At 39.4% G+C, this 27,124-nt stretch overlaps 1 protein-coding gene across 1 annotated transcript; it reads right to left on the reverse strand.

The window, feature by feature from the left end:
• Window positions 1-858: 858 nt before the first annotated feature.
• Window positions 859-25,790, reverse strand: LOC148086582 (calcium/calmodulin-dependent protein kinase type IV-like). The gene is made up of 11 exons (XM_087784735.1): window positions 25,107-25,790; window positions 21,477-21,555; window positions 20,135-20,197; window positions 19,236-19,318; window positions 17,165-17,237; window positions 11,681-11,771; window positions 9,875-9,949; window positions 8,518-8,593; window positions 7,435-7,561; window positions 6,389-6,541; window positions 859-5,319 (listed from the first exon to the last, which is right to left on the reverse strand). The coding sequence occupies exons 1-11, from the start codon at window positions 25,211-25,213 to the stop codon at window positions 4,807-4,809; spliced, it is 1,440 nt and encodes a 479-aa protein (XP_087640861.1). The 5' UTR covers window positions 25,214-25,790; the 3' UTR covers window positions 859-4,806.
• Window positions 25,791-27,124: the final 1,334 nt, after the last annotated feature.

Here is a 27,124-nt window from a genome sequence, read left to right on the forward strand (position 1 = left end):
AGAGGCTGCAATTAAAGGTTAAAGGTTATTTGTAAAGCGCCTTTCTAGACCAGTGTCACAAAGTGCTTTAACAATCAAAAATAATACACAGTTAAAATATATACTTTAAAAGCTCGAAAACACGACAAACACAGGAGTCCCAGAAAATCAGGGAAAGGTCTGCACAAGTAAAAAGGTCTTAAGATGTTTCTTGAAGGAGTCAGTAGATCCATCAAACACAGAGGGAGAAGAAGATATTTCTAAAGCTTAGGAGCAATGCCTGGAAGGATTTCTCTCCTCTGGTCCTGAACCGTGTGCGAGGAACCATCAGTAGATTCTGATCCACAGACCTCAGAGCCCGAGCTGGGGTGTAAGGCTGGATCAGATCAGTAATGTAAGGTGGAGCCTGACCATGAATAGTTCTGAAAGTAAGAACCAGAATTTTAAAGTTGATCCGGAAAGAAACTGGAAGCCAGTGAAGAGTTTTAGGGATCGGGTAAATGTGAGTTCTTCTACTAGAGCGGGTCAGAATTCTCACTGCAGAGTTTTGTATTAACTGCAGGCGAGACAGAACCTTCTTGTTTAGACACCAAAATAAACTGTTACAAAAGTCTAAACAAGAAGATACAAACATATGAATTACAAGTTCCAGATTGTGTTGTGACATCATTTTTAGAGATTGTTCTCAATTGAAGGAAACAGTTTCTGGTCAGCATTATTTTGTTTCGTGAAGATTGCATATCTTTTTAAAATCATATTTTCAGGAAATTCCTACAGGATGAATACATGTCTAAAGCAAAATGCAATAGCAGGAGAGGCTTAAGCTAACACACATCCAGGTACACCTGTACGTATAGGAAGAAGAGGAAGAATCACGTCTTGTTTCTATCAACTATTCTTTACTGTACATGTGACCTGCATCTGAGAAACATTCTACATAAATCCGCATTCATTTAGAGTCCATCCGGAGTTTGGAAGCGTTTGGTGGGCAGTCCAGCGAGGATCCAAACTCCACCGTGTTGCGATCATATAAATCAACCATGTTGAGTGGAACACATGCAACAACTGGCAGTGAGTGAGTGTCGTCATGAAAAAAGTACAGGTTTACTGGTCAAACACAAACATTTACAGTTCAAACCCCAAGATAGTAGAAGCAAATATGTTTGTACACAAGAGTATAGATGTCAATCAAATATAGATATATCGTCCAGATATATAGTCCATCCTGGAACACCATACTTTGTTTGGGTATTTTTACAGTCCAATGAAAAACAGTAAACCTAAACATTAAAAGAAGTCCATTTTCCCCATGATGCAGCTGTGCATCAGCACTGGGCGTTTCTTTTCACCTTCAGCTCAAATATTTTTAGTGAGGTGTTTGAGGAAGAAAATTAAAAATTTAAGTGCAGCATCAAATATTTTTGTCATGCAACTTTTTTTTGATTTCAGTCTCCAGAGGGAAATCAAGGTAGAGTACCTGCTCCTCTACATTTTCTGTGGCTCTGACACCAGGTCAGTATGTCTCCTAGTAAGGAGTTCCAGGGACAAAGCCAGGTGTCTGAGGAGTTGGAAGAGATTTATGACCAGAACAATGTTTGGGGTTCTTTGCTTTCCTGGCTGCATTTTGAAGTCAGTACCCAACAAGTACAAAGATAAAAGATCTATTTCACAGCAACATTTCACTACAAATTTAGACGTTTTTGCATTTACTAAAAATAATTTCATCAGAAGTTTAACCAAGTCCATTTTTTCTCTACTTCTTCTTTTGTTTGCTCTCATTTTTTACATCACCTGAAATTCCATACAAAAAACTTTTGTTTAAATAAACCCTATTTCCACCGGATGTGATGCGGTTGCGCTGATGTTGAACGTAAACGAGCCTCAATGTTGTAATTCAGTACATCACCAGTGGATGGCAGTATCACTCGAATTTCGTCTGCTTTGGATCTAATATAATTCTTATGACGCTCATCTGAGTGTTTTAGACGCCTTTTATTTTTACTCTGAAAAGCAAATAAATGCCAAAGTTTTTGCTCTAGTTCGTGTCCTGCTTGTGAATCCATTGCGAAAGGGGAAGCTGTGGCAGAGATGTAGCTGTTGCACATTGTTACAATAATTGTAATAGTTGTCGAAGTGCAGCAGCACAGTAAAGCATCTGTAAATTATTCGGTAAACAAATGTTTTTTTTTTACACTGTATTTTATAGAACTGCATATCTTACAATCCTTCTTCTTGACATTAAAAAATATCCAATCGAATTAAAAAAGCAACATTTTTTTGTTCTAGTTTAGACGATTGAAGCCTCTTGTTTTGTGAAACAATATAAAGTTTGTGACAATGTTGTGTTTTTCCTAAAATGTGTTTTAGCACTAAAAGTAGACGGCAGCTTCCATCACGTTAAAAAAGTAACGCGAAGCTGCAATACCCTTTAACGCCACTAGAAATGGGTACCAAAACTCTGATCTGATAGAAACGCTCATTACCACACGGAGGAAAAAAAAAAGAAATACATATATATACAAATCCTATCAGCACCCACTCCCCCCTGCAAAACACCTCTTACCCACACAATGTGTCACAAAATAACACATACAGAACATAATACCGACAGTATGTAATGCTGAGAACCTGTTCAACGAGCATTGTTTTTTACATTTAGAAAATCTGCCTTTATGTTTTGTTAATAAGTAAATAATTCATTTTTGGATACTTTCTGTTCAAAAGTACCAGTTTGAAATCATAAAAGACTGAAATGATACCCATCCCTGGAAGCCACTAGTCAAAACTGTTCTTTGTAATAGTCGGGTACTAACATCCATAACATTTCTTGCTTCTCTCTTGTCATTGTGTCATAAACCAACTATAGGACAGAGTTGTTGGAGTTTTTTACACATGCATATCAAACATTTGCAAATTTGAAGTTAATTCATGTCTTCAGTTAGGAAGCCCCTGTACACAGAGAGGTAGACCGTGTGGTTTTCTAGTCAATGTGCGGTTAGTTGAGCTACGAAAAGGTGTGTAAGTATTGAGCGAGTGGAGTTGGTTTATAGATCTACAGTGCAACAACACAACCGTTCACTGGATGACACGAGCACAACACTCACCTGGGTCTACAGTTTCTACTCACGCAGCAGCATCAGCAGAAAGTGGAAAGAATTCTTGAAAAAAAAAGTACTTTGAAGTCTCAAGTGGAAATGCAAAGAGCCATCCTTTTGTCATCTTTCCTCAGTCCCTTAAACACAATCAGCTCCCAATGCCAAGTCAATGCCATGGTCGCCTGAGGACGAGTCCCTTATAAAACCTTCGAGACATGAGATGCAGGTAATTACAAAATATGTGTTCACGATGAGTCTCTCGTTGTATAGTAAATATTTACTCCTCTGCTCACACTGGCACAGTTTAAAAAATAAAAACAACGAATCATCTACATTCTCTATCTTCCAAAAATCGAATAAATATTGATATATCCTTAAAGTCTTTAAACATGTTATTTATACCTTTTGTAAAACTGACTGATCAGGAACTGTTTGTTTATAATTAAAACAACCTTTCAACATTTGCTTTACACAAGACACAAGAGATGCTTCAAGCTTTTGACGGCCACTTAAATTGTTTTTGTATTTTGTATTTGAGTTTGACACGTTATAACCTTTTTCGGAAAACAGTCTGATTATTTCTTGAAGACCCAGATTGTGTTAAGTTGAGACATAATCAAAGAAGTATATGTATGAAGCAGTTAGCAATGCTAGTGATGTAGAAGCCTAGCTTACTAAATGCTAGTACCTTTAATTTTTTTTTTAACATACAGCAGAAATTAAGACTTAAGAAACACAAAAAAAGTAACTACATAAAAAATAATAATGTCTGCTTTTATAGATAATTATTAGTTTTAAGTAAAAAACAAAATAACTCAAAGCAACTAATAAAAAATGTAACATACATTTAAAAAAAATGGAGTAATAAAATATAAATGAATGAATCCAAACTTTTCAGCTGCTGTAAAACGTAAATGCATAGAAAAAACATAATAAGGAATTATAATGACCATATACTTCATACATATAAATATATAAAGCTAAATTATAGTTTAAAATGTTTTAAACTGCCTGCATCTGAACCTGCTTCGTGCCCCGACTAGCTGGGATAAACTTGACTTGCCTCAATGAGGGAATAAGTGGAAGAAAATAAACAAGTTTAACAACTTAACTGACTGTAAACATACAAAGTGGCGTCAGAGAACGTCGCCACCTTGTTAAAGTTCTTCAAACTCAACAACAACAAAAATGAGACGAGATAATTCAAATAAAATTAAGCATAAAGTTGAAAGTACTTTACAAAACAAAGATTTTAAATAAATTAAACAATTCAGGAAACGTGATACTAAAGACATGTTACAGTATAATAATTATTTTACACCCTAACTTAGTTTAAAATCCTGAGTAAACTGGAACCCTGTTTAATTTTGGAAGAGCAGTGGGGATGCTTAAGCTAACGTTTGATTAGATCTTCACTTGCGCGACATTCAAATGTGTTCCTACATCTGTGATAACCTTCAACATTTTGCCAATAAACCTCAAGTAATAACTTAAATCTGGTTAAATGACTGACTTGAATCCTCCAACTTCCGCCGGGCCATGCCACGCAATAATACTGAAATGCTAAGCACGTCGCCGCGGCGTAGCAGGCTAGCATAGCTGCTGAACTGGAAGTTTTGGATCAGTTCAAGAAGAAACCTGCGATCGAGATTACATTTGGTCTGGGTGATCAAAAGAAGGCTTGACTCTTTTTTCTGTGGCAGTTTGGAGCTTCTCTTCGACGTCGAGACGATCACTGGCAGGGCGCCGTCTTACCGGCCGGCTCGCTCACGCCACTGAAGCCGTTGCTGAGGCTGTTGGGACTGGGGGGCGTGGCCGAGGAGGCGGAGACCTCTCCCTGGGAGGTGGTCTCCATCGCAGAACAGCTCTTGTGCTGTAGCCGCGGCTGGACCAGCATGCTCTTGGGGATGACGGACGCTTGCCGTCGACCGTCGGCCCGGAGCGGGGGCCTGACAGGGGCGGAGCCTGTGACCTCCGAGGCGGTCGGTTTGGGACTGTGCGGCGGCGAGCGGGAGCCGACGCTGAGGTCCGTGGGCTCGGACTCTTGTTCCTCCGGCGTGTTCTTGGGATCCATCATGGGCGAAGCTTCTTTGTCGGCGGTGGTGGGTCCTGGGGAGTCAGGGGGCGGGTCCTGCTGCATGCTGCTCTGCCGGGACGTGCCAGAACCAGGCATGTCGCAACTGTCTGTGCGGCGCCGCGAGCTCTCGTGCATCCGGCTGGTCGCCACCACGGCCTTCATGGCCGCCTGAGAGAGACACAGAAATGAAGGGGATGTCAGCATGTGTACGGTACAGCGGTCCCTAGTGGCGACCATCTAATATTTCGCTTGTTTCATTTGACGACATTTATCTAACAACATTTATTAGCACGTGGAATCTCAACATTATATGAGGTGCCATCCGTCTCAATAACCTTCTCAGTAATGGTGACCTGAGCAGCTCCAATAATGCTTTGCCGCCCAGCCAACCAAATCACAGCTGTAAATCACCTCTGAGCAACATTTAAACTAAGATGTGTACCAACCAATCAGTCGTCACTAAATAAAGTAGTAGAAATGCATCGTGGGAATCCACTGTTTTGAGGGAGGAATAAGTTCCTCCCACTAAAGTCTGTGGTTGTGCACATGAAGCGTTTATATCTACAAAAACACAAAACTTTTTAACGTGACTCAGCATCAGGAAGACATACTCCCATCAGTATGTGTGAATGGCTGTCAAAGCGCTTTGTGACCCTGGTCTAGAAAGGCGCTATATAAATAGAGATTATTATTATTATTATTATCTATATATGTTGCTAACATGAAGTAATGACTGTTGAACTGCAAAGGAAGAGGTTGCGTACGAAAGGTTACGAGAGTAAAGCCCATTATGACGTAATAATGGTCTTCATTACTCCTTTAGCCGGCTGAAATCACGCCCCACTTTGTTTCTACAACAAGTCCCTTCAAGGTTGAGACTTCCTGGACTGATGATGAGTGGTGACGAACCTTGTTGCTTAACCAATAACAGCAGAGTGGGTGTGGTTGTGGCAAACAAGATTTAATCACCAGAAAAACCAAGTGTTTTCAGTGGGCGGGGCTTAAGCACATTTTCTAAAGTAAATATTTCAATGAAAAGAGAGTTTTGTACAAAAATACACTGATGAGTACAATAGAGTCCAACATCTATTTAAGACACACTTAAATCAAACATTTGTTAACAATAAGGATCTTCTGGACCAGAAGCACATTGGTCCGAATGTTTTTGTAATTTTACAAAATTCTATAGAAGTATATCATACGTGCCGATAAAATATTGAATGGTTGCATTTGAAACCTTAAGTTTGCGTCGAGCGTTGAACTCCTGCAGCTTCCTCTGCGTGGTGTCCATGTGAGAGAACCGGGCCGCCTTGCCCAGAACCCAGGGGTGATGCAGCGCCTCGCGCACACTCAGACGCTTGTGCGGGTCCAGCACGATCAGCTTGCTGACCTGCAGACAGGACGGTAAGAGGGAGAACCCTGTTAGGAAAGCTGCTTCCAATCCCCCTGTGAGCACTCTTCTCCGGCGGGATTGATACCGAGCGACATCATCAGGGCTGTTTGACGTGAAACTCGATTTCTACTCCTGACGACACGAGCGGGGAGAGGGAAGTGGTCACCGTGGCGACGGAGAGGGAAGACACTGATGAAGATATGTGAGACTGAAAGCTATGGTAGGAGGTTTTCTTCCTGATGCTGCCTCTGATCACGCGGAGGAGCAGCGGCTCTACTCTGAGCCTCTTCCGGGTGACCTTGCTTCTCACCCCGTCCATTAGGGAGAATCCATCCACCATTTGCCTTTTGGCTTAGCTCTCTTTTTACCATCAAAGATCGGTGAAGTGTATAGATAACTGCTGACGCGTGTTGTTCCCCCGCTCTCCATTCTTCCCTCACTCAAGAACAAGACCCAAAGATACTTGAACTCCTCACCCTCGTTCCAGTTGAGAACCATGGACTCGGATATTAAAGTGTTGCTTCTCATCCCTGACGCTTCTCACACCATCAAGAGCTGAAGGTCATCGTTCAATGAAGGCCATCGTTCGATGAAGCCAACAGGAACATGTCTTCTGCAAAAAGCTGTGACCCAATCCTAAATCCACCAAACCAGACCCCTTCAACACCCCGGACTGCGTCTAGAAATTCTGTCAAGAAAAGACTTGAACAGAACCGTGACCTGGTCCTGGTGGAGTCCAACCCCCACTAGAAACAAACTAACACTCCACTTCAACCCTATAAGGCATTGCATTTGATTTTTGATTTGTTTTTTAAACCTAGAAAATGTAAATATCTAAATATTTAAGGCAGAAAATACAGCAACAAAACTGCTTCTTGAATCGTTCCTACCAGGTCCTTGGCGTTGAGGGAGACCTCGTCCCACCACGGAGACACGAACTCGTAGTCACAGTTGAGGATCCGACTGTACATGTACTGGTCGCCACGCGGGTCGAAGAAGGGCTCGAACCCGCACAGCCTGGAACAGAAAGTCGTTGTTGATGATCTGGTTCATGCAGGGAACCGTAGCTGTCGCTAATGCAGTCCAGTAATTACACTCATGCAGAGGATACCGCTCTAGTAGAAGAACTCACATTTCTCCGATCCTTATAACTCTTCACTGGCTTCCAGTTTCTTTCAACTTTAAAATTCTGGTTCTTACTTTCAGATCTATTCATGGTCAGGCTCCTCCTTACATCAGTGATCTGATCCAGCCTTACACCCCAGCTCGGGCTCTGAGGTCTGTGGATCAGAATCTACTGAGGAGTGAGAGGAGAGAAATCCTTCCAGGCTGTTGCTTCTAAGCTTTGGAACGATCTTCCTCTCCCTCTGTGTTTGATGGATCTACTGACTCCTTCAAGAAACATCTGAAGACATTTTTATTTGTGCAGGCTTTTCCTTGATTCTCTGAGACTCCTGTGTTGTTTTGGTGTTATCTTGACCTTTTTAGTATATATTTTATGGAGTATTGTTTTGATTGTTTAAGCGCTTTATGACCCTGGTCTGGAATAGCGCTCTATAAATATAAATTACTTACTTACTTACTTACATTTGTGCTGTAATAAAAAAAAAAAGTAATATATATAAAAAGAAGAATATGAATCTTTATCCGTATTCCGGTTGAGCCTGACATGCTAAAGCTGGATCAGTCACATCTGTGGACTTGCTATGACAAGTTTATATCCAGGAAGAGATTTAAGGCCGGATTGTAATCAGCATTAGGAAGCGCAGAGCTCCGAAGGCTGCATTAACACACTCGATTCATCCGAGGAGAACAGATCCACAGGAAGCACTTTCACATCATGGCCTAATGAGCGTAATGGCTTTCCAGAGATGGACGTGAGAGTCATAGCAGCTCCGCAGAGAGGAATCAATCAGTGTGTGTGTGTGTGTGTGTGTGAGAGAGTGTGTGTGGAGGTGTTAACTCAGACTCACAGAATGTAGAGGATGACGCCCACTGACCACATGTCCACCTCGGGGCCGTAGGCATTTCCCCGCAGTATCTCCGGAGCTGACGAGTGAGAAGAGACACCAGATGGATGACTGAAGCGCTCACTCAGAGTGTCACAAAATCCCACAGAGCAGCAGGTGCCTGAATGCATCACGGTGGCCAGAGAGCTGGTGATACTACACTTTACACAACGACGGACACTACTATGTTATTTTCCTGATCCTACACGGATACGAAAATCTATCATATTTACTGTTCTATTATACTATACTCTACTGTAAACCAGGAGGGAGAGACGTATTTGTCTTGTATATATTCACTGGGGTAGTTTCCAACAGGGAGGTCAGATACAGTAAATACAGGAACAGATGGTTGTATGTGGAACCCGGGGCCACAATTTCCCCTGATATGATCTCAGAAATAAACCAGAAATACACGTTTATGGCGGTAACTGAATCTGACCCAATAGTGTCGTCCCGAGAAAACCAATAAAACCTGCTTTTACAGAGTATACTTTTTTTTTTTTTTTCTTCAGTCAAATATGCTCCTTACACTGTTGAGCTGTACTGGTTGATTTATGTGAAAAATCAATAAACAAATATCTTGAATAAATTAAAAAATATACATATGCTCCTCCACACATTCATGCACATGACATTCATTATGTTTTATAGTTATGCTACAAAGTGGTAATATAACTATATAGTACAACCTGGCAGTAACAATTTGTTATTGTGTTTTTATTATAAAACCTGCTTTTACAGAGTATAAATGATTTTTTGTTTTGTTTTATTATTCAATAAAATATGCTCCTTAAACTGTTGAGCAGTACTGGTTGATTTATGTGAAAAATCAATAAACAAATATCTTAAAATAATATATATATATATATATATATGCTCATCAAAATGTTCATGCTCATCACATTCATTATGCTTAGTTATGCTACATAGGGGTAATGTTACTATAAAGTACAACCTGGCATTAACAATTTGTTATTGTGTTTTTATTATGTTATCCATAACATTTATACAGACCATGTAGTCTGATAGTGAGTTTCATTCAAAGGCCTTGAAAACATGAACGTTTTAAATCATTTTTATGAAGGCAGCGCTTGTCAAAGAGTTGAATGGCAAAGATAGAGAAAGTAAAAATGGTACTTGTGATTTGAATCATGTCAAAAACTCAAACGTTGTTTTTCTCTTTTTCAATTGCCTTAAGAATACATTCGTAAAGTAGTAAAGAGATTCGAGGGGACACCCTGTACCGTGACATCATCATTAGTCGCGGCGATGCTGTGACAACGGTGACGTCACAACACAACAGTCGTGACATACTCACCACAGTACCCCGGGGTCCCGCAGACCGTCTTCATGGTGACCTGGTCGTCGATGATCTTGGAGAGACCGAAGTCGGCTGACGGAGAAGAAGATTGAATTAAACAAACAAGAGGAAATATTGAACCGTCGCACAGTCTGTGTTGTGTCGACACATTTTCATATGTTGACAGATAGCTCCGGACTATTCCGGTAGCCCGAGCGTGGGCGAAGCCGTGGAGAGGAGGAGGAGAGTCTCGGAGCGACGCGAAGGTGTTAGCGGAGGCTGCGAGTGCGACTCGGAGGCTCGGCTAGCATCTGAAGAGCAATAATAGACGGCTTCATTAAAGGTCAACGCACATGTGGGTGTTAACGTTCGAGTCGTCGGGTTGAATCTGAAATGTTAAGAGTTCCGCTCTGAGGAGATCACATGACTCATTTTAACAGGCATACAACATATTCTCTTTAGAACAAAAATAGTGGTATATTTGTTGTGTAAAATAAATGTATTTCAAAGATGGAATTTCCGATCACTGAGTGAAGTTCTCCTATTTCAACTTTTTTCAATTTTAGTTTTAGTAATTAAAACATTTGCAGGGATGCGTAATGACACCAGCTCTCACATAAACTTTAATTAGAATTGTTAGTGCTTTGTTTCTTTTCTAATAAAAATCTTTATTTATCTGCTGCAGGAACTTGATTAGATAAAAACAGATACAGATTGATAGGTTTTCAGGTCTAACATTAACTCTTGGAAAAGATAAAAATGTCAATATGGTGTAAACTTTGATGACATTTTGGTACAGTAGTTTTCTTTAATAACCCACAGACAGGAAAATGCTACTACTTATATAGTACATATTTTGTATGTTGGAAAATGCAATTTATTTAACACAAAAGTACAAACTCAGAAAGGAATTTGAGACAGGACACAAATTTGTTTTGAACTACTGGCCCTCTGTACCTCTGTACCATGTTCTACATTGAACATACACACACACCAAAAAAACACCATTGCACACAACACATACATTTTGTCGCATTCAAAACACGTACAAAACACTGTATTCAAAATATTGCCCCTTTTTTTGCGAAAAAAAAACCCCAACCAAAATGGAGCATTTGGTTGCATGGTTCTAATGCTTGTATGAAATGATCTTATATCGTCCGCGTTGAATAAGTGAAAAACCATTAATTGAGTAAAAATGTATTTAAGAGTTGCACTACATGACACCCTGAGATGAGCGTATATGATGTAACAAATAGAGGGACACTCCCAATTGTCCCAATTGTCCCAAATGAAAATTGGGACAACACACTAGTTCAGAGATCGAAGAATTGAATTACAATCAATACAAGCGTGCGTGCATGTTTATCAGTGTAGTGCAAACATTTAACCTGCCTATTGACTATCAATCATCTGCAGCACAATGTAATTCATTGTATGTATATGGAAACAATACTTTCACATGACTACATTCTGGACAAAAAGAATAAGCAGACCATAACCTTCACTCAGGGTTTGCAATAAGGATGTCAGCTTGAACTTCTATCATGATGGTAAAGCGGCACTTTTTTAAAGTTAATGTTTTCTTTATTTCTGCTAATATTATAACGATGTCTTGACTCCAAAACTTTACCCTCCCCAGTTACCAAGATACCAGTCAAACTGCTGTAGGGCAGTGAATAGGAGACGGCAGTTGCATTCATTTCCATCATGGCTGCAGGACATTGAGTACTTTTGAAGAATCCGTTTTGAAGAAACATCCAACCCAACTTGTTCTGTCTGGTGGTCGTTTTTTCTAACAACACCGAGAGTGTGAATATTTACCGATCTTGAGAGGCGCGTCCAGAGAGAGGTCGGCGTACAGAAGGTTCTCGGGTTTGAGGTCGCGATGTACGACGCCGTTCTCATGCAGATACTGCAGAGAGAAAAGTTAGAACCAACTTTAGATGACAATTTTTACTGCTATTTCTTTTCAGCTGTGACATCAACTGCCTTCGGGGTAAAATGTGTGTGTGTTAGTGTGTTAGCGTGTATGCGTGTGTGTGTCAGTGTGTTTGCTTGGCAGACTGAACAGTGAATGAACAGATGGCTTCTTCCCCAGCTCCCAGCCGGCCCTGCTGCTCTCGGAACAAACGCTTCCTCAAATCAGATCACTTTGTTGTTCCAAAACACAAAAGAATCCACCGACCCTTTGATGCACTTTTGTTACGATGGAAACGCTCGACGATTAAGTGAAAGGAATCGAAGCGAGCAAACACTCTATTCCTTTTATTCATCGCTGCTCATCCTTAGAAGGGTCAGAGGAGTTTAACTGGTGACGGACGTCACGGGGTTAAGAGGCTGGTTCCCCTTGGACTCGACTGCTTCTCCGCCGAGGTTTCTCGGAGAGCCACTCGGGCTCTAATGAACCTGCTGGCGAGCGAGTGATATCTCTGACACTAACTGCTTTGATCAGCAGCAGATCCAGACTCACGCCAGGGTGGCCTGGCACTCGCGGGGAAGGGGAGGGATTGGGATTCGTGACATGGGGATTTCATGGCTGCTTTACCAGATAACGTTGGTGTGAAAGAGGCAGGAAAGATAGTGCCTAAAAGAGTCCGAATATCTGTCAGTCTTTCTCTTTTCCGACTAATGTATTTCTCCCTAATAGATGTCTGACTTAAGTAGAAAGATTGAAGTGCCTGTACTGGTCTTAATGACACAATATATCTACCGATCTTTAGATCATATTACTAGGCTTTGACACTTCTCGTAGCTTCAAGCCTGATGGTATTAACCATCACGGATCAGATCAATGCTTTTAAGTGGTGAGGAAACCTAAACACTAAGAGAGGAAGGATTTTAAATGCCTTTGGCTTCAGAAACTTGTGCATTTATCGATTAACTTAACAATCCCCCCCATCCATTTGAATACACAGTATTATAGTCAGACACTTAAACAAGTTTTGAGATTTAAAAAAAAACAACAAAAAACAAGTACCTTGTCTACTTCTACTTATCCAATTTTTAGTCAATCGTTCATTTAGTCTTCTGGCTCTTTTGGACCATGATCCATTTATGTGTGGTCATGGGACAAGTTTTATCTTATGATGTCAAATCCATTTGCTTGTACTGATAAGATTTTATGTTGTTTTGAAGGGAAAAATACAATAACACCAAAGGGTTATTTTGTTTTTCCTTCACTTAGCTTTTTGTAAATGTTCATTTTAACCCATATAAATAGATTTAAAAGCATTTTTTGTTCAAGCATTGTATAACATCTGCCTTAACCTTTGCACCGTCTTTTTAACTTTTCCTTTAAAAAAAAAAAAAATGGATCTGCAAACCAGTTTAGGAGCATTTTCTCTCTCCCTCAAGAGGCTAAAATACAAAACTACATCACAAAGTAACTGTCTGAACAATATGACCCAAAGCGTGATACATTTGGTGAACGATGTTCAGTGAATAATCATAAAAATGTTCTGATTCTTCCCTCACATATTGACAGGAGCACATATTTCTCCCCCATGGCATGCGCTAATGCTAGCTTGCGGCACTAAACCTCTGTTTCCTGATGTATTGAAGAAGTCCTACTGTTAACATTGAACTCTGTTGGTCTCGTCTTTGAGTCATTTTGGAACCAGGCCGATGTCACAGCCATGACCTTTTTACTTTTTACGCTTTACTTTTTTATGTGATTTGGCAAAGCTGTGCATCAAAACATTAGTTTTCTTGCCAGGTCGTGTCTTTGATCGTAACCCAAGGGGAGGTCAGAGGATGATGCTGAATAAGTATTGGGGACATCCAATGATTAAAAAATGCATTTTGTCAATTCAGTATTGTTCAATTTGTCTTTTATCTTTTAAATGCAATATAAAGATGTTGGTTTAATAGTGAAACCAGACAATATTGATTAAAAAATACATTTAAATATATATTAAATTATTAAAAAAGATTATAATAATTAAATGATTAAAAATCCTATTCGACATTTGAGATGTTACATTCAACCAATTCAATATGCCGATGGCACTGATAACCTTCCATAGATTGACTCGTGCAAGAGTCAAGATGTTAACTGGTGCTAAAATAAACCAACACAGAAGATCCAGATTGTTGTCAACGACAAGTCTCGGTTGTGTAGCAGAAGTGTTTCACGGGCAGATGTGCCTGTAGCTCGTCTGAGTGTAAATATAGACTCCCTCGAATACAACGTTTCTGATCTGTTCAGGTTGTTTCTACACCACAGCTTAACTCTGCACATATGACAGCACCTACAACTGTACCGTAATCCCCCCGCGCTCATGTGTTTACATCCCGCACTTTTTGGAAAAGTGCAATCGACACAAAATAAACGAATTTCCCTCCTGAAATAAAAACGAATTTTCCACATAAACAGATTTTCATCCTAAAAACATTTGTGGGCGTATGTTTCTCTGCATGGATGTAGGTCAGCTTGTGTGTGTGTGTAGGTGTGTGTGTGTGTGTGCGTGAGTGGGTGTGTGTGTGCATGTGTGTGTGTTAATCCTCCCTCTGATTTAATCTGTTCAGCAGCAGGATGGGATCTGATGTTACATAAGGGACCTGCTGCTTGTGCACATGTACAACAACTCTGGTGTCCAAAGCAGCCACTGAGAAAATCAACCTGCCGCCCTGAGACCAGGTCCAAGCAGCCAAACACACACCTGGTGTCACACATGACTGCGGGTGGAATAGAAACAGAGCTGTGTTCATTTCCACCTGAATGACACCATCCTAGGAACCACCATCTCAACCATCCTGATATTGAATTGAATTTTTTTATTGAAATGTTTAGGGTTTTTGAAGCATTGAATTGTTTTTCTAACAATTGAATTCTATAATTTGTCTATTGAAAGGTTGTTTTTATTGAATACTTTATAGAATAATATTATATTGATTTTCTTTTAATGATTCAATTAAAAATAATAATATTGTTTTGATAGTTATTTCTAATAACTCAAAAATAAATGTTCTAAATTCAGTACTTTCTTATTTCAAGCCTTTTAAATATTTTTTTTTTGGAATAATAGTGCTTTGTGAAGTGAAAGTACATTTTGAAAATATTTGAAGGTTCTGATGAAAACAAATTCAACCTTTTAATACACTAATAATTGAATTCAATAATTTACAAAATAAAAATTAAATGCTAAGTTAAATAATAATAATAAATCATTGAATTAAATTATATTTTAAAACAACTTTAATTGAAAAATAATAATAAATAATCAATTACATTATTAAAAAAATAATAATTCAATATTTAATAATGTGAAAACCCAACTCTCCTGACTCACTCATATGTTGAAGTCTTCCTCTCCATAATGCAGTTAGTTACGCACTATGAGCATGTTTTAAACTTATAACTTTATAAAGTTCTCCCCTGTCTGAAATCTCAGCGAACAAGAGGTTACAAGAGGGAGGTGACGTAAAAATGGTCTTCACTCCTCCTCCAGCCAGCTGTAATAACGCCTCGCTTCGTTTATACAATGAGTACCTTGGAGTTGGAGACTTCCAGGATTGATGACACGATGTTTGACCAATTACAACGAAGTGGGTGTAGTTTTGGTAAACAAGATTTTAACTCAAGAATTTTTTTTAATAGTTAAGTTTTTAATTTAAATAAAAAAAATGGAACATTTAAAATGTTGAATTCAATATTTCCATAGTAACAGTGCACAAGGCATAAATCACTTGTATAATGAAGCTGCATTACTTAGTAGAACATCGGAAAGATGTTTTATTTTGAAAGAAAAAACAAAACCCAGTTTGAATCTACTCTTGTGGTTATTATCTTTACTCTTTTGCACTCCCTCCCTCTTTTTTTCTTAGATAATATCGCTCCTTTGCTCATTATCCCATCCACTTCTTTCACACCTCTCCTGCTTCTTACATCCTCCACTCTTGCTTTAATTGATTTTCTGTCTTTACTTTCCTCTCTCTACTTCAATACCTTCTCACTTAACATCTCTTTGATTCCTCTTCTTCTCTAAATCCTATATTTATTCCCATCTTTCCTTCCCTGACATTTACGTGATATATTTGTGTCACCATCAGGTTTGATGAAAGCCAGTGAGAACAACAAGTCTGTGAGTCATCTGCTGAAGGACGACTCATTTCTTCGCTCCAGAATATTCTGAAACCTCCTGCTGCAGTCGCACGACAACGACCACACAACACTTTCCATCTCGTATCCCCTCTTTTCTCCGGAGTCTCACAGGATGTCTATCTTCTGGTCTCCTTTGCTTACGGTCGAACCATTCCATTTGATCAGTTATCTCATTTTGAATTTTAAAAGGTGTGTCCATGAGGCCAAAGCAAAAATATAAATGAACAATGTAAAAATGTTTCTAATGCCAGCAATTTAATATTGTTCTTTTTTAAATGTATTATTGATTCAACTTTAAATATAACCAGTTGAATGTAAATTGTTATCGTCATCTTTCTATTTAATATCAATGTTTGTCCATAGTTCGTATTTGACATCTTGAAATATTATGTAAATAAATAGTAATACATTCAAAACAAATACAAATTAAAATCTGAATTTGATACATTATATATCCATTTTATCTTGGTTACTTGCGTTTTTTATTACTGCTACTCTTTTTTATTAGGGTTATACAGTATTAAATATTGTATTCTTGATCCCCCTTTTTTTCAATTGACAGTCCAAAATAAACACAGCATCCAATATGTCTTAACTTAATAAGTTACTCCAAGTCTGTACTGTAGTTGTGGCTCCAGATACTGACTGATGAGTACAAGTTGAACATAGAGGCTGCTAGTTATAGATTTTGCATCCACCAGAGTTGACTCTGGTTCTTGGCTTCGTTTATTGGAATAGCCCCTTTCCATCCTTTTTTTCCGTCAATCCCTTAAACCTGTTTTTCCTCTGCTCACTTCCAGGCTGCCTTTTCAAAACTCTCTATTTTGACCTGCTCTACGGAGCTTTGCTAAAGGTTATGGCAGAGTGCCATCCATGCAGCTGGAGGCTTTCGAGCTGATCACCTCGTCTGAATCCTCACCAGCCGTCTGGACACGAAGATGCTGCCTCGCCACTCTCTGGAATATTCTCTAATGTCTTTCTATCTCTCCTGGTTTGTCTTCTTAATGTTATTACATGGGAGTGTTTGTCTTTTCTTACTTAGATCACTACAATCCACCATTTTGACATTCTTCTAACTTTAGACTCCCCAGCAGGTTGACCTACATATTATAAGACAGTGTAATCATTACTTTTTTGTCGTTTTGTGAGTTGAAAACTAGTTATTAGACAGTCCATGATTTCTTTGTGAGTGAGAATCTTACCGCCACGGCCTCCAGGATCTGTTTGATGACGTGAGCAGCATCTCTCTCGCTGTAGTAGCCGCGCTCCACGATCCTGCAACACAACTGAAGGTTATGCAATGGAATCCATCTGTTTTTCAAAGGAAATTAAAGTCATTATCTTCCTCTCTTGGTCATCTAACTTGTTAAACATCAAACAATTCGGTCTTGAAAGAAGAACTAAGTTCACTAAAAACCCTTCATGATATATTTCAAAATAAAAGACACTCAGATTCCTTTAACAAGTTCACATTTCATTGATTTTCCAAAAAAGACAAAAATAAATCAGTAATTCCTTCTTCAACCTGTCTTTGTCGGGTCAACTGACTAGTGCAGGGCAACTAGACCAGGTGGGAAATAAGCTGAGCCAGAAGGCAAAATAAAGTTATATGTTCTATTTTTTAAAACACAAAACAACAAGTGCAGGTGGGAAATAAGCAGAGTAAGAAGTCAATAGAAAGTTCTATATTTTATTTTGAAATCATAAAACAACTAGTCCAGGTTGAAAATGATCTGAACAAGATGGACACTGAACATTCTAGTTTTACTTTTATTTTGAACTCAAAAAACAAATAGTCCAGGTTGGAAATGAGCTGAAAAAGAAGGCAAAAGAATGTTCTATATTTTACTTTTGTTATGAAATCCTAATACAACTAATCCAAGTGGGAGCTCAGCTCATTAGCCAGAAGGCAACAGAAAATATATTGTTTACCTTTATTTTAAAATCATAATCAACTAGTCCATGTGGGAAATGAGCTGAGCCAGAAGGAAACTGAAAGTTCTATATTTACCTTTATTTCTAAATCATACAACAAATAATCCAGATGGGAAATGAGCTGAACAATAAGGCAACTGAAAGTTCTATTTTCAACTTTGTCTATGTAAAAATAATTTTTAATTAGAAAATAAATTATATTTTCGAAGAGGTGTTATTATCCAAAGAGCCACCATCCTTTGGTTGTTCCAGTTTTCTGGGGTGGAGACCCGGGGGCATCCCAGATCCAGCTGAGAAAACTAGATCTCTCTTTTCATCCTTGCTGAGAGCTTGAGATGAACAAGCACTAAATCATTGACGCCCTGAAATGTCAATAATTCTAAATTAATGATGTGTACATGGAGCATCTACTGTGTTCTCCAACATGGATTCAGCATCATCACATTCACGCGGCAGCTTTGCTCCCCGACCTGCTGTCGTGAGGAAAAACTAAAGCTGCCATTAATCCTCCCTGGAGAACTCAGAGTCCGTTTGTTGTCGCCATCACACAAATATTTGTGATCGCAGAAACAAGATTTTGGAAACGAGCAGCCGTGACAATTGGTCTGTTGACAGCCAAGACAAAGCTGGCAGCCAATCAGAGAGCTGGATTCCCACTAGTGTGCGTATGTGTGTCTCTTGCATTGTGCGTTTGGTGACTCTCACTCTAGGAATTTGATATTGTTTTGTGTGATTCAAGAACTTGATGTTTTCAAATGGATACGAGCAGCATATTTAGTTGTGGTTCCAGATTGATTATAGAAACCATATCAGCGACTCTGGTAAAATTGATAGATTAACTAACATGATTTTCTTCTATTGAAAAAAGTACTTTAAATAAAGGCGGAAGTCTAGCAAAGGTCACCAAAAGTATTGATAAAAATCATGATTATATTGACCCTCTGCAGACTAGTTCCAAGATGTCCAAAACCTTTTCGAGGAGGGCCACATTGGAATGCAAAAATGGAAATGTGAACAGTGACATCTCACTAAGAGTTATCGCATTCAGAGGTTGTACAATTAAAAGCTCCTTTAACGTAAACAGAATCAACACAACATGTAACACTTCTTCACAACATGGAAGATTTTTCCATTTGATTCAAAGGAAATTCGTAAAACTGTAAAATGTCTGTTGAATAATGCAGTTTTTAAAGAATCGCATGGGCTTCATGAACTGCCTGTGTGTGTATAAATATATAATGTGTGTGTGTAAGGTAAGGTAAGGTAAAACTTTATTGATCCCTCAGGAGGTCTCCTTTGGGAAATTGTGTGTGTGTGTGTGTGTGCGCGCGTACACACCTATCGAACAACTCTCCTCCTGTAACCAATTCCAGCACAAGAGCGATGTCTGTGTCCGTCTCAAAAATCTCCTTCAGCTGGATCTAAAACAAACAAAAACAAGGTCATCGTCATAAAAAGGAATTTTGAAGAAAATAAAAAGTTCCTTCTGTTCCGGAAAGACGTTCAACTGAAGTGCTCCGACAGTTAACGTCCTAACATGAGCCAGCGTCTTGTCATGGCGTCCTAAAATCCGCTGATCTGAAGTTGTGACTCATGTACAAACAGAGTCTCTTGTGAATCTTCTTGTGAAACAATGATTCCACCTGACAAACCGCCTGGATCTACAAGGAAATCATTGCAACCTCAGAGGAATCTTCATTTCTTTTTCCAGAGATAAACAAGAAAATTGAATCACCATATTATTATTATTATTATTATCATTATTTATCAGTGTGTGTGATTCATCAGTGTGTGTGATTTATCAGTGTGTGTGATTTATCAGCGTCTGACACAGCTGCAGGAAAACTAAAAAGGTGTGTGTGTGTCTATGTGTGTGTGTTTGCTGACATTAACTATCTGATGTGATTTGTGGAGCCGTGTTGATGGTATCAGCTGCAGGGAACACCGGGCTCTCAGGAAATGAACTCCACTGACATTATTATGTGTGAAACCTCAGATATATTACACTGTCTCTTCTCCAGGTCGGGATTATCGATTCTGCCCGCTGACTTGCAAACTATCTTTCGTAGGTTAGGTGAATATACCACAGCAACAACCACAGGGGAATCTACAGCCACGAGAGGTTCTTTAACAAGCTTCTCATCAAAGCATGACTAGTCAATGTATCGGGCAAGGATGGTTGACACAAGGGTGTTTATTATTGCATGAAGTAGAAGAAGGAGGTGAAGAAGGCTCACAATGTTTGGGTGAGAAAGACGCAACAGGACGCCGATTTCAGTGCGGACTATTTTCTTATCGATCTGAAACAGAGAAGAACAGAAAGATAGAGATTAGAAAGAAGGTATAACAGCATACGGTTTCTATTTAATGTCAAGAATGACCATCTTTGGTTCCTGGTTCCATCCACTGTTTTAGGCTTTTCAACATCCAACACTTATTTTTCATTTTATCCATATTTTCTATAATTATTATTGTGGCTGAGCTGTCACCACGTGTTCCCCAAACTGCTTTCAGTGGGTCGGAGACAGCTGTTTCATTCATTATTAATATGGCTGAGTACTGATGCCGAGTTTACAGATAGCTGATTAATTAACAATACAAAATATATTTAAAGACAGAGAAAGAAATTATTTTTGATGTATACAGTATATATATATATATATATATATATATACACAAGTATATAAGCAGAGTAGAAAAGAGCTAATGTAGAGAAGGCTTATCATTTAAATAGTAAACAATAAGACACAATTAAGTGTTATAAAGAGTGTCAAACTCCATTACAAAAGGTTGCCCAAAATCTTAAAGTATTCATTTCATATTTACAAAACTGTTCATAATTCCCATGAAATTCCTGTTGACATCGATAATCTTCGGCTTCTTAGTTTAGCTTAGAGGCTGGCATCTTTATAGGTCACCAAATCAACATGAACATTTATTTATTGACTTTGTTTTTGAGCCAACCATCAGGCGGGCCACAGTAAATGACTAGGTTTAAAAAGAAGCACAGTTTGGGGAAAACCTAACCAGTCTTGCTAAACCACTGCTAACGTTAGTGCCTTAAATATGTAGAAGAAGCTTTTTGGAACAATAACATTTAGTACCGTATTTTTCAAAATATGAGGAGCAACAGAATATAAGGCACATTTTGGTTTAGAATCTGTCTTTTGTAAGCTTCAAAGAAGATCTGGACTGGAGAGACTTTGGATTTTACGACAATCTAGACTGTTGCACAATGGGCATGTAAGAGTCTGCTTTTTTTAATAAATAAATGTATTTTAAAAAGATAATACAGGAAAAATGTATTACATGTTGTTTTCCTGCATCAATTCAAATGTAAATATTCAACATGGCTTAAAATGGTACGTTTTTGGGGTGTAGTTCAACAGAGACTAGACATCAGTCAGCACACTCCATGGTAACACAAGAATGATTTAGAAAGTAAAAAATCTTGTAAAGCCTGCTCCTCCTCAGCGGATTGTTGATGTTTTCAGTTTATTTGGCTCTGAGTCAGCTAATGGGACGACTCGAGGGGGCTCCCAGCGTGACCTCCGACCTCTGTCCTGACAGAACACTGACCGTTTTCTTGAGCACTTTGACAGCATACGGCTTCTGGGTCTGCTTCTCCTCGCAGCGGTACACGATCGACGTCGCTCCTCTGCAGGGAAACACACAGAAAGATGGAAGATTTAGAATCGGTTTTGTACGCTGAGATTTGGTAAAATGTCTCTCCTGTCACTGATAACACTTCAAGATCTTCCCTCCTTTGTGTGTCACAGTGTGGTATCTGCGAGCTAGTGCTGCACGTGTGAGGTCGTTGAAGACAGAGTCAGGTGTCAGGAGTGTGATAGTGAAGCAGAAGGTCGTCGCAAGTGTTGGATCCATATAAACGACCCGTGGGACTACTTGTCCCCCGAGTGAAGGACCAGATAGAACATAAATCTGTTGTCTGAGAGTGATAAGAACAGACCTCTCCTTCATTATCATGGATTTTGGAGTCATTGTGTCCAACATTCCTTCTGAAGATTTCAGAGCTTAGGTATAAAGCCAGAGCTCAAGGGGAAGACCATCCCCTTGAGAGTGTTAAAACAGGTCCTTCTTTTAAACATTTATTTATTTTTCCAGAATGGAGAATAACAATGATAATTATCTAGGGCCACCTTTAATAAATAATCTGACTGCTTCCACATCAATTTTCCAAAAATCCATTAAACCAGGACACTCTTAAAGAGTACTGACCACTGCACCTGTGTTTCTTTGTGTGATACCAGCATCACTTGTTGCCATGGTGACAGTGAAGCTCTCCAACTCCAATGAATGTCAATAACTATTTCCCATCTTGGTGAAGAAGTTGCGTCAACCGAGTGAGAAAGTACACTACAGCGCCTGTGTGCGATCTGATATTCAGCGGGGACAGATGGAGGAGCAGGTCCTTCAGAAGAGAGTCCTGGCCTGGTCGCCATGGCAACAGGACACCTGGTAACAAGGCTAGTGGCGCCACTTACACATTTCAGAATTTGCACACTGTTTATGTGTTGTCGCTGCGCACTCGTACAACAAACAACAATGGGATGCCAGTAGGACCAGCACTTCCTGTGGGAGCTTCACAATAAAGGTTTGTAGGAAGTCAACAGAAGTGTGTTCATGTTTATAAACCCCTTCATATTAAATGTAGACACGTATTCCACTTGGACTTTAAGTTGAACTAATGAGCAAACACCTGCAGCAGCAACCAACAGGATCTCCAGAATTCCATTTTAACTAATTTTATAAGTTCTAGGAGTCATTACATCGTCTTACTAATACACGTTAAATACTCTTAAATGCACTCCTATTGTTAGCCATCTGTAACTACCAGACATAATAAAAATAAAACATCATTGTAATAAACGTAGTCTGCCAAGTCATCACCAGACTTGGTAAACAAATATGTTGGAATAACATGATCATGTCGGCAATATGGAAAATGAAGAAAAGTGAATTGGCAAACTAGGAGTTTTGAATATTTACTTGTTGAATAACAATACTAGAATATACCTTTTATACGTATAAAAGTTAAGGTATTCTGAGGGTCTGAAACCCGACTTGGTCAACTAGAAGGTCTAAAAATGACTTGCTAAGTAAGCACGTTGGAAACATACTTGGCAAAACAGAAAGGGTTAAAAGTTAAGGTAAATTAAAAAAGCCGTAAAGAGTCTTGTTAAAGAACTTCGAAGCAGTAAATAAGGATGTCAGAAACAGAATTGGTAAAGTAGGAAGTCTTACACAGACTTAATAATTTGGGTTGTTGGAAACCGATTTGGAAGATTAGGAAGTCTGAAGATTTATTTTCTCCCACTTATTCCCTTAAAGGGTGTTCCAGTTCCTTTGGGAGAGAGGCGGGGGACACCCTCAACAGCAGGGCACACAAAGACATACAACCATTCACACAACACCCTATGAACAATTTCCCCAAGATCCCAATCAACCTCTTTGTGTTTTTGGACTGTAAAGGAGTCCCTGGAAGAACCCCACGAAACAGGAGGAAAACATACAGAAAGGACACAAGTTGCCTCCCTTACAACCTGGAAGCAAACCTGCAACCACTGTGCCAACATGTGCTCAAAATAAGTCTGAAACACACTTGGTAAAGTAGGACGTCGGAAACAGGCCTGGTAAAGTAGGAAGTATTAAAATAGTCCTAATAAATTATGATGTTGGAAAAATAATAAATAAACTAGGAAGACTAAAAAAGACTCTGTAAAGTAGAACGTCGGAAATAGACTCGATAAAGTAGGACGTCATAAACAGACTCGATAAAGTAGAATTTTTAAAAACAGACTTGGTAAAGTAGGACATCAGCAACAGACTTGGTAAAGTAGAATTTTGGGAACAGACTCGGTAAAGTAGGATGTCAGAAAAAGACTCAGTAAAGCAGGATTTTAGAAACAGACTTGGTAAAGTAGAATTTTGTAAACACACTTGGTAAAGTAGGACGTCATAAACAGACCCGGTAAAGTAGGATGTCAGAAAAAGACTTGGTAAAGTAGGACGTCATAAACAGAATTGGTAAAAGAGGAAGTCTAAAATAGACATACATAATTAAGGATGTTTTTCTGGTTTGGAACCTCGACGATGCTTTGATAAGCCTTCACGAAGAGAACCAGAACAAAAAAACGATCCATCATTTGTAATTGAGTCATCCTCCATGAACAGGAAATTCTGTGGACTCCTGAGAGTCTGAAGCTTGTGGTCTTCCTGTGCGAGGCGTTTTCAGATCATGGCTGTTGATTAATGACCGGGTCACACCAGAGACGTGTGCATTAGGCTGAGAGTGGTTCACACCGACGGATTCATCACCGTCCTGCAGTGACCCAACCTAGAGCGGCAGGAGTCGCTCACAGGAATGTTGGATTTGTGGTTCCATCAAAACCAGAGCAGAAACAACGACATCATGATTTATGATAGCATGGAAAAGATGTTGAATCATGGAGTATCGTTACTGTTATTTTGATTTCCCTAATAATTACAACAAAATATGTTTTTTTTACCATAATATATATGTAATGTATATTACAATATTGACCCAAATAGACTCATTGACTGAATGAGTCATTGATCTGAGACACCTTTCGATATTCAACGTGCAATCATTTTTTTAAATAATACAATGATTAGTGAGGCATATACAATTTATATAAACCTAATAAATAAAACATAATATATTGAAACATTTTTCAAAATGGATCCAGATTATATCATCCAACATTGGTGTGTGTTCAGTAATACATTTTAAGACTTTGGACGGCAGGGGACATGATGCGTTAAGATGGTGTTTCCCCACTTGTTCAAGTGTGTGCTTGAGGACGCAGCTGGTTTTTTTATGCTGGACTTGATTGTGGATTCCCTAAGACCCAAGAATACTGTTTGGCGTCAAGTAGTCTCGCATGGTCAAACCAATCAAAGATTTGATTAAATTAATAAAATTTCGCATTTATTTTTATTGTTTTCATTTTTTCTGGTAATGGAATTCCAATGTTTTGACGGTGAAGCTCCAAATTCCCATGACAGCTGAACGCATCGTTAATGTGTCAACTGGATTTAATTTGATCGTTTGTTTATATCACAGAGAGATCACGTGTGTGTGTATGTGTGTGTGTGTGTGTGTGTGTGTGTGTGTGTGTGTGTGTGTGTGTGTGTGTGTGTGTGTGTGTGTGTGTGTGTCCAGACCTGCCCAGTTCGGAACTCAAGGTGTAGAACTCCTCCACGGTACCGTCTCTTCTGGACCCGTCCACCCAGAACTCCACCGGCTCAGAACCGGGCCGGGACGTGGGCATGATGACCAGGAGTCACTCTCCAAAAGAACCAGCACCGAGAACTGGACCAGGTTCAAACCGGGTCACTTGAGACCCGTTCAGAAACTGGGAGCCGAGTAATCCAGACCAAAAAAAATGTCAGATTTAAATCTAGCTCGATAAAAGTCAGATTAGTGAGGCAGAGGGGGGGGGACTCATGATCCTGATGGGCTCTAATCCAGACCCGGGGATCCGCCTCTCAAACTCTAGTGAGGTTCACTGCAGGTGAAGCAGCGGAACCCGAACGGAACCGAGCAAAACACACGAGTCTAGACCAGATCAGAGAGGGGAACCCGCTCCCAGACGCGGCAGGTTCGGATGAGTCTCAGCTCCCATCAGGCCTTGGATCTCCTCGGATGATGTTGGCTCGGTCCGGTCCACGAGACTCCTCCGGGGTTTCACCCCTGTTTCCGTGTTTTTACCGGTTAGAACTCCTCCCCGAGGTGGTCCAAGCAAGGAGACCCACGGCAGGGACTCCGGCAGCTCCGGGTGCTGGCAGTGAAACACCGTGATCGTCGGTGAGAAGAGTCGCGGGGAGACAGGCTCGGTTCCCGGGCAGAGATGCTCCAGATGTCCGCTGGATCTGCGGAGCCGCTGCTGTAATCTCCAGGCCCCGCCCTCTGTCACCTGACCGACCAATCGCGGCTCAGTCTCACAGCTCCACGGCGATCTGATTGGTCCGCCTCGCGGCCCGTCAAGTATCAGCCACCTAAATACAGAAGTAACCTAAATACATAAATGTACATTGGCGTGACATCTGGAGCTCTTGAGCCCGCGGGAATAGAACCAGCCGCCAAGTTTATTAATGGGAACAGATACATTCATGAAGATTGTTTTGATTTTCAAGCTTCCTTATCACATGTTGTGGCTTCTTGTGTATTCTTGTGCAAGTACCGGTACTAGCATTTTGCCTATGTCCAAAGTGATTATTTGAAACCTCAAGTGGTGGGAATAAATGTATAAATAGACTTTCTTTAAGTATTTTCTAAATTAAGTTAATTAAATGCAATATGACCTCTGACGTGATTTTTTTTTTTTTACTATTGGTGTGCATTGTTGTTCATTAAACAAACACATTCTTAGATAAATACATCCCATTCAAATGTCAAGATTTGTTTTTCACATCTTTCTACCGCAAATAATTTAATAATGAATTAATAGCAAGTATGGCCAAGACTTAATTTTCCAAAACATATCAGCCTTGATCCATTTTGTAAATAAGTAGGTTTTGCAGCAACAAACCTGCAGAGAACAAGTGTGTTGTTTTTAATGTGCTCAGAGTACTTTATTTACTTATTCAACAGCAGGTGTACAATCTTCAGATGGTAGTCCAAATATGCAAAAAGAGGAAGAAGAAAAAGTACTTTTTCTTCTTCCTCTTTTTGCAGATAATGGTTTGGATTTACATCCATTATTAATAGCAATAGTTTAAACTAAACATTCCTGTGAGTTAAAAAACATATGTACTCTTAAATGTTCATTGACACTGGAAATAAGTAAATGCAATTTTTTACTTTCCACCTGGATTTTTTTTTTTCACGTCTATAATTGTTCTTTTATTATGGGAATGACACTCAAACGATGTTCCGAAATGACAACTACTTTTTGCCATTATGGTACAGAGTATCTGTACTTATCCCTATCCATAATGAGTACTTCTTCATTGTATAGTCGTTATAAATCTGTCTGCTGTGTTAATACTCTCTGACATGATATTGACAGGTAATTTTCTCCGGAGCAGATAAATTCCACTCTAGGTTGAATACAGAGTAAACAACCGAAACAAGTGGATTAAAATCCCTGAGTATTTCAGAGCAACCAGGCAGTGTGTCAACGGAGGCTAATGGTTACACACATCAATTGATAGTCAAACTCCCTTCATATTTGTTTGTA

The sequence above is a fragment of the Callionymus lyra genome, chromosome 2 (assembly GCF_982586985.1).
Source record: "Callionymus lyra chromosome 2, fCalLyr1.hap1.1, whole genome shotgun sequence".
Lineage (NCBI taxonomy): Eukaryota > Metazoa > Chordata > Actinopteri > Syngnathiformes > Callionymidae > Callionymus > Callionymus lyra.

Excerpts from the sequence above, each read along its gene's own strand:
- LOC148086582 (XM_087784735.1), bottom strand. The coding sequence starts at position 25,213 with ATGCCCACGTCCCGGCCCGGTTCTGAGCCGGTGGAGTTCTGGGTGGAC. Across the intron at positions 7,562-8,517 it reads GGCGTCATCCTCTACATTCT|GCTGTGCGGGTTCGAGCCCT; the intron begins GTGAGTCTGAGT and ends TTTCTGTTCCAG. Across the intron at positions 6,542-7,434 it reads CCCTCAACGCCAAGGACCTG|GTCAGCAAGCTGATCGTGCT; the intron begins GTAGGAACGATT and ends TCCTGTCTGCAG.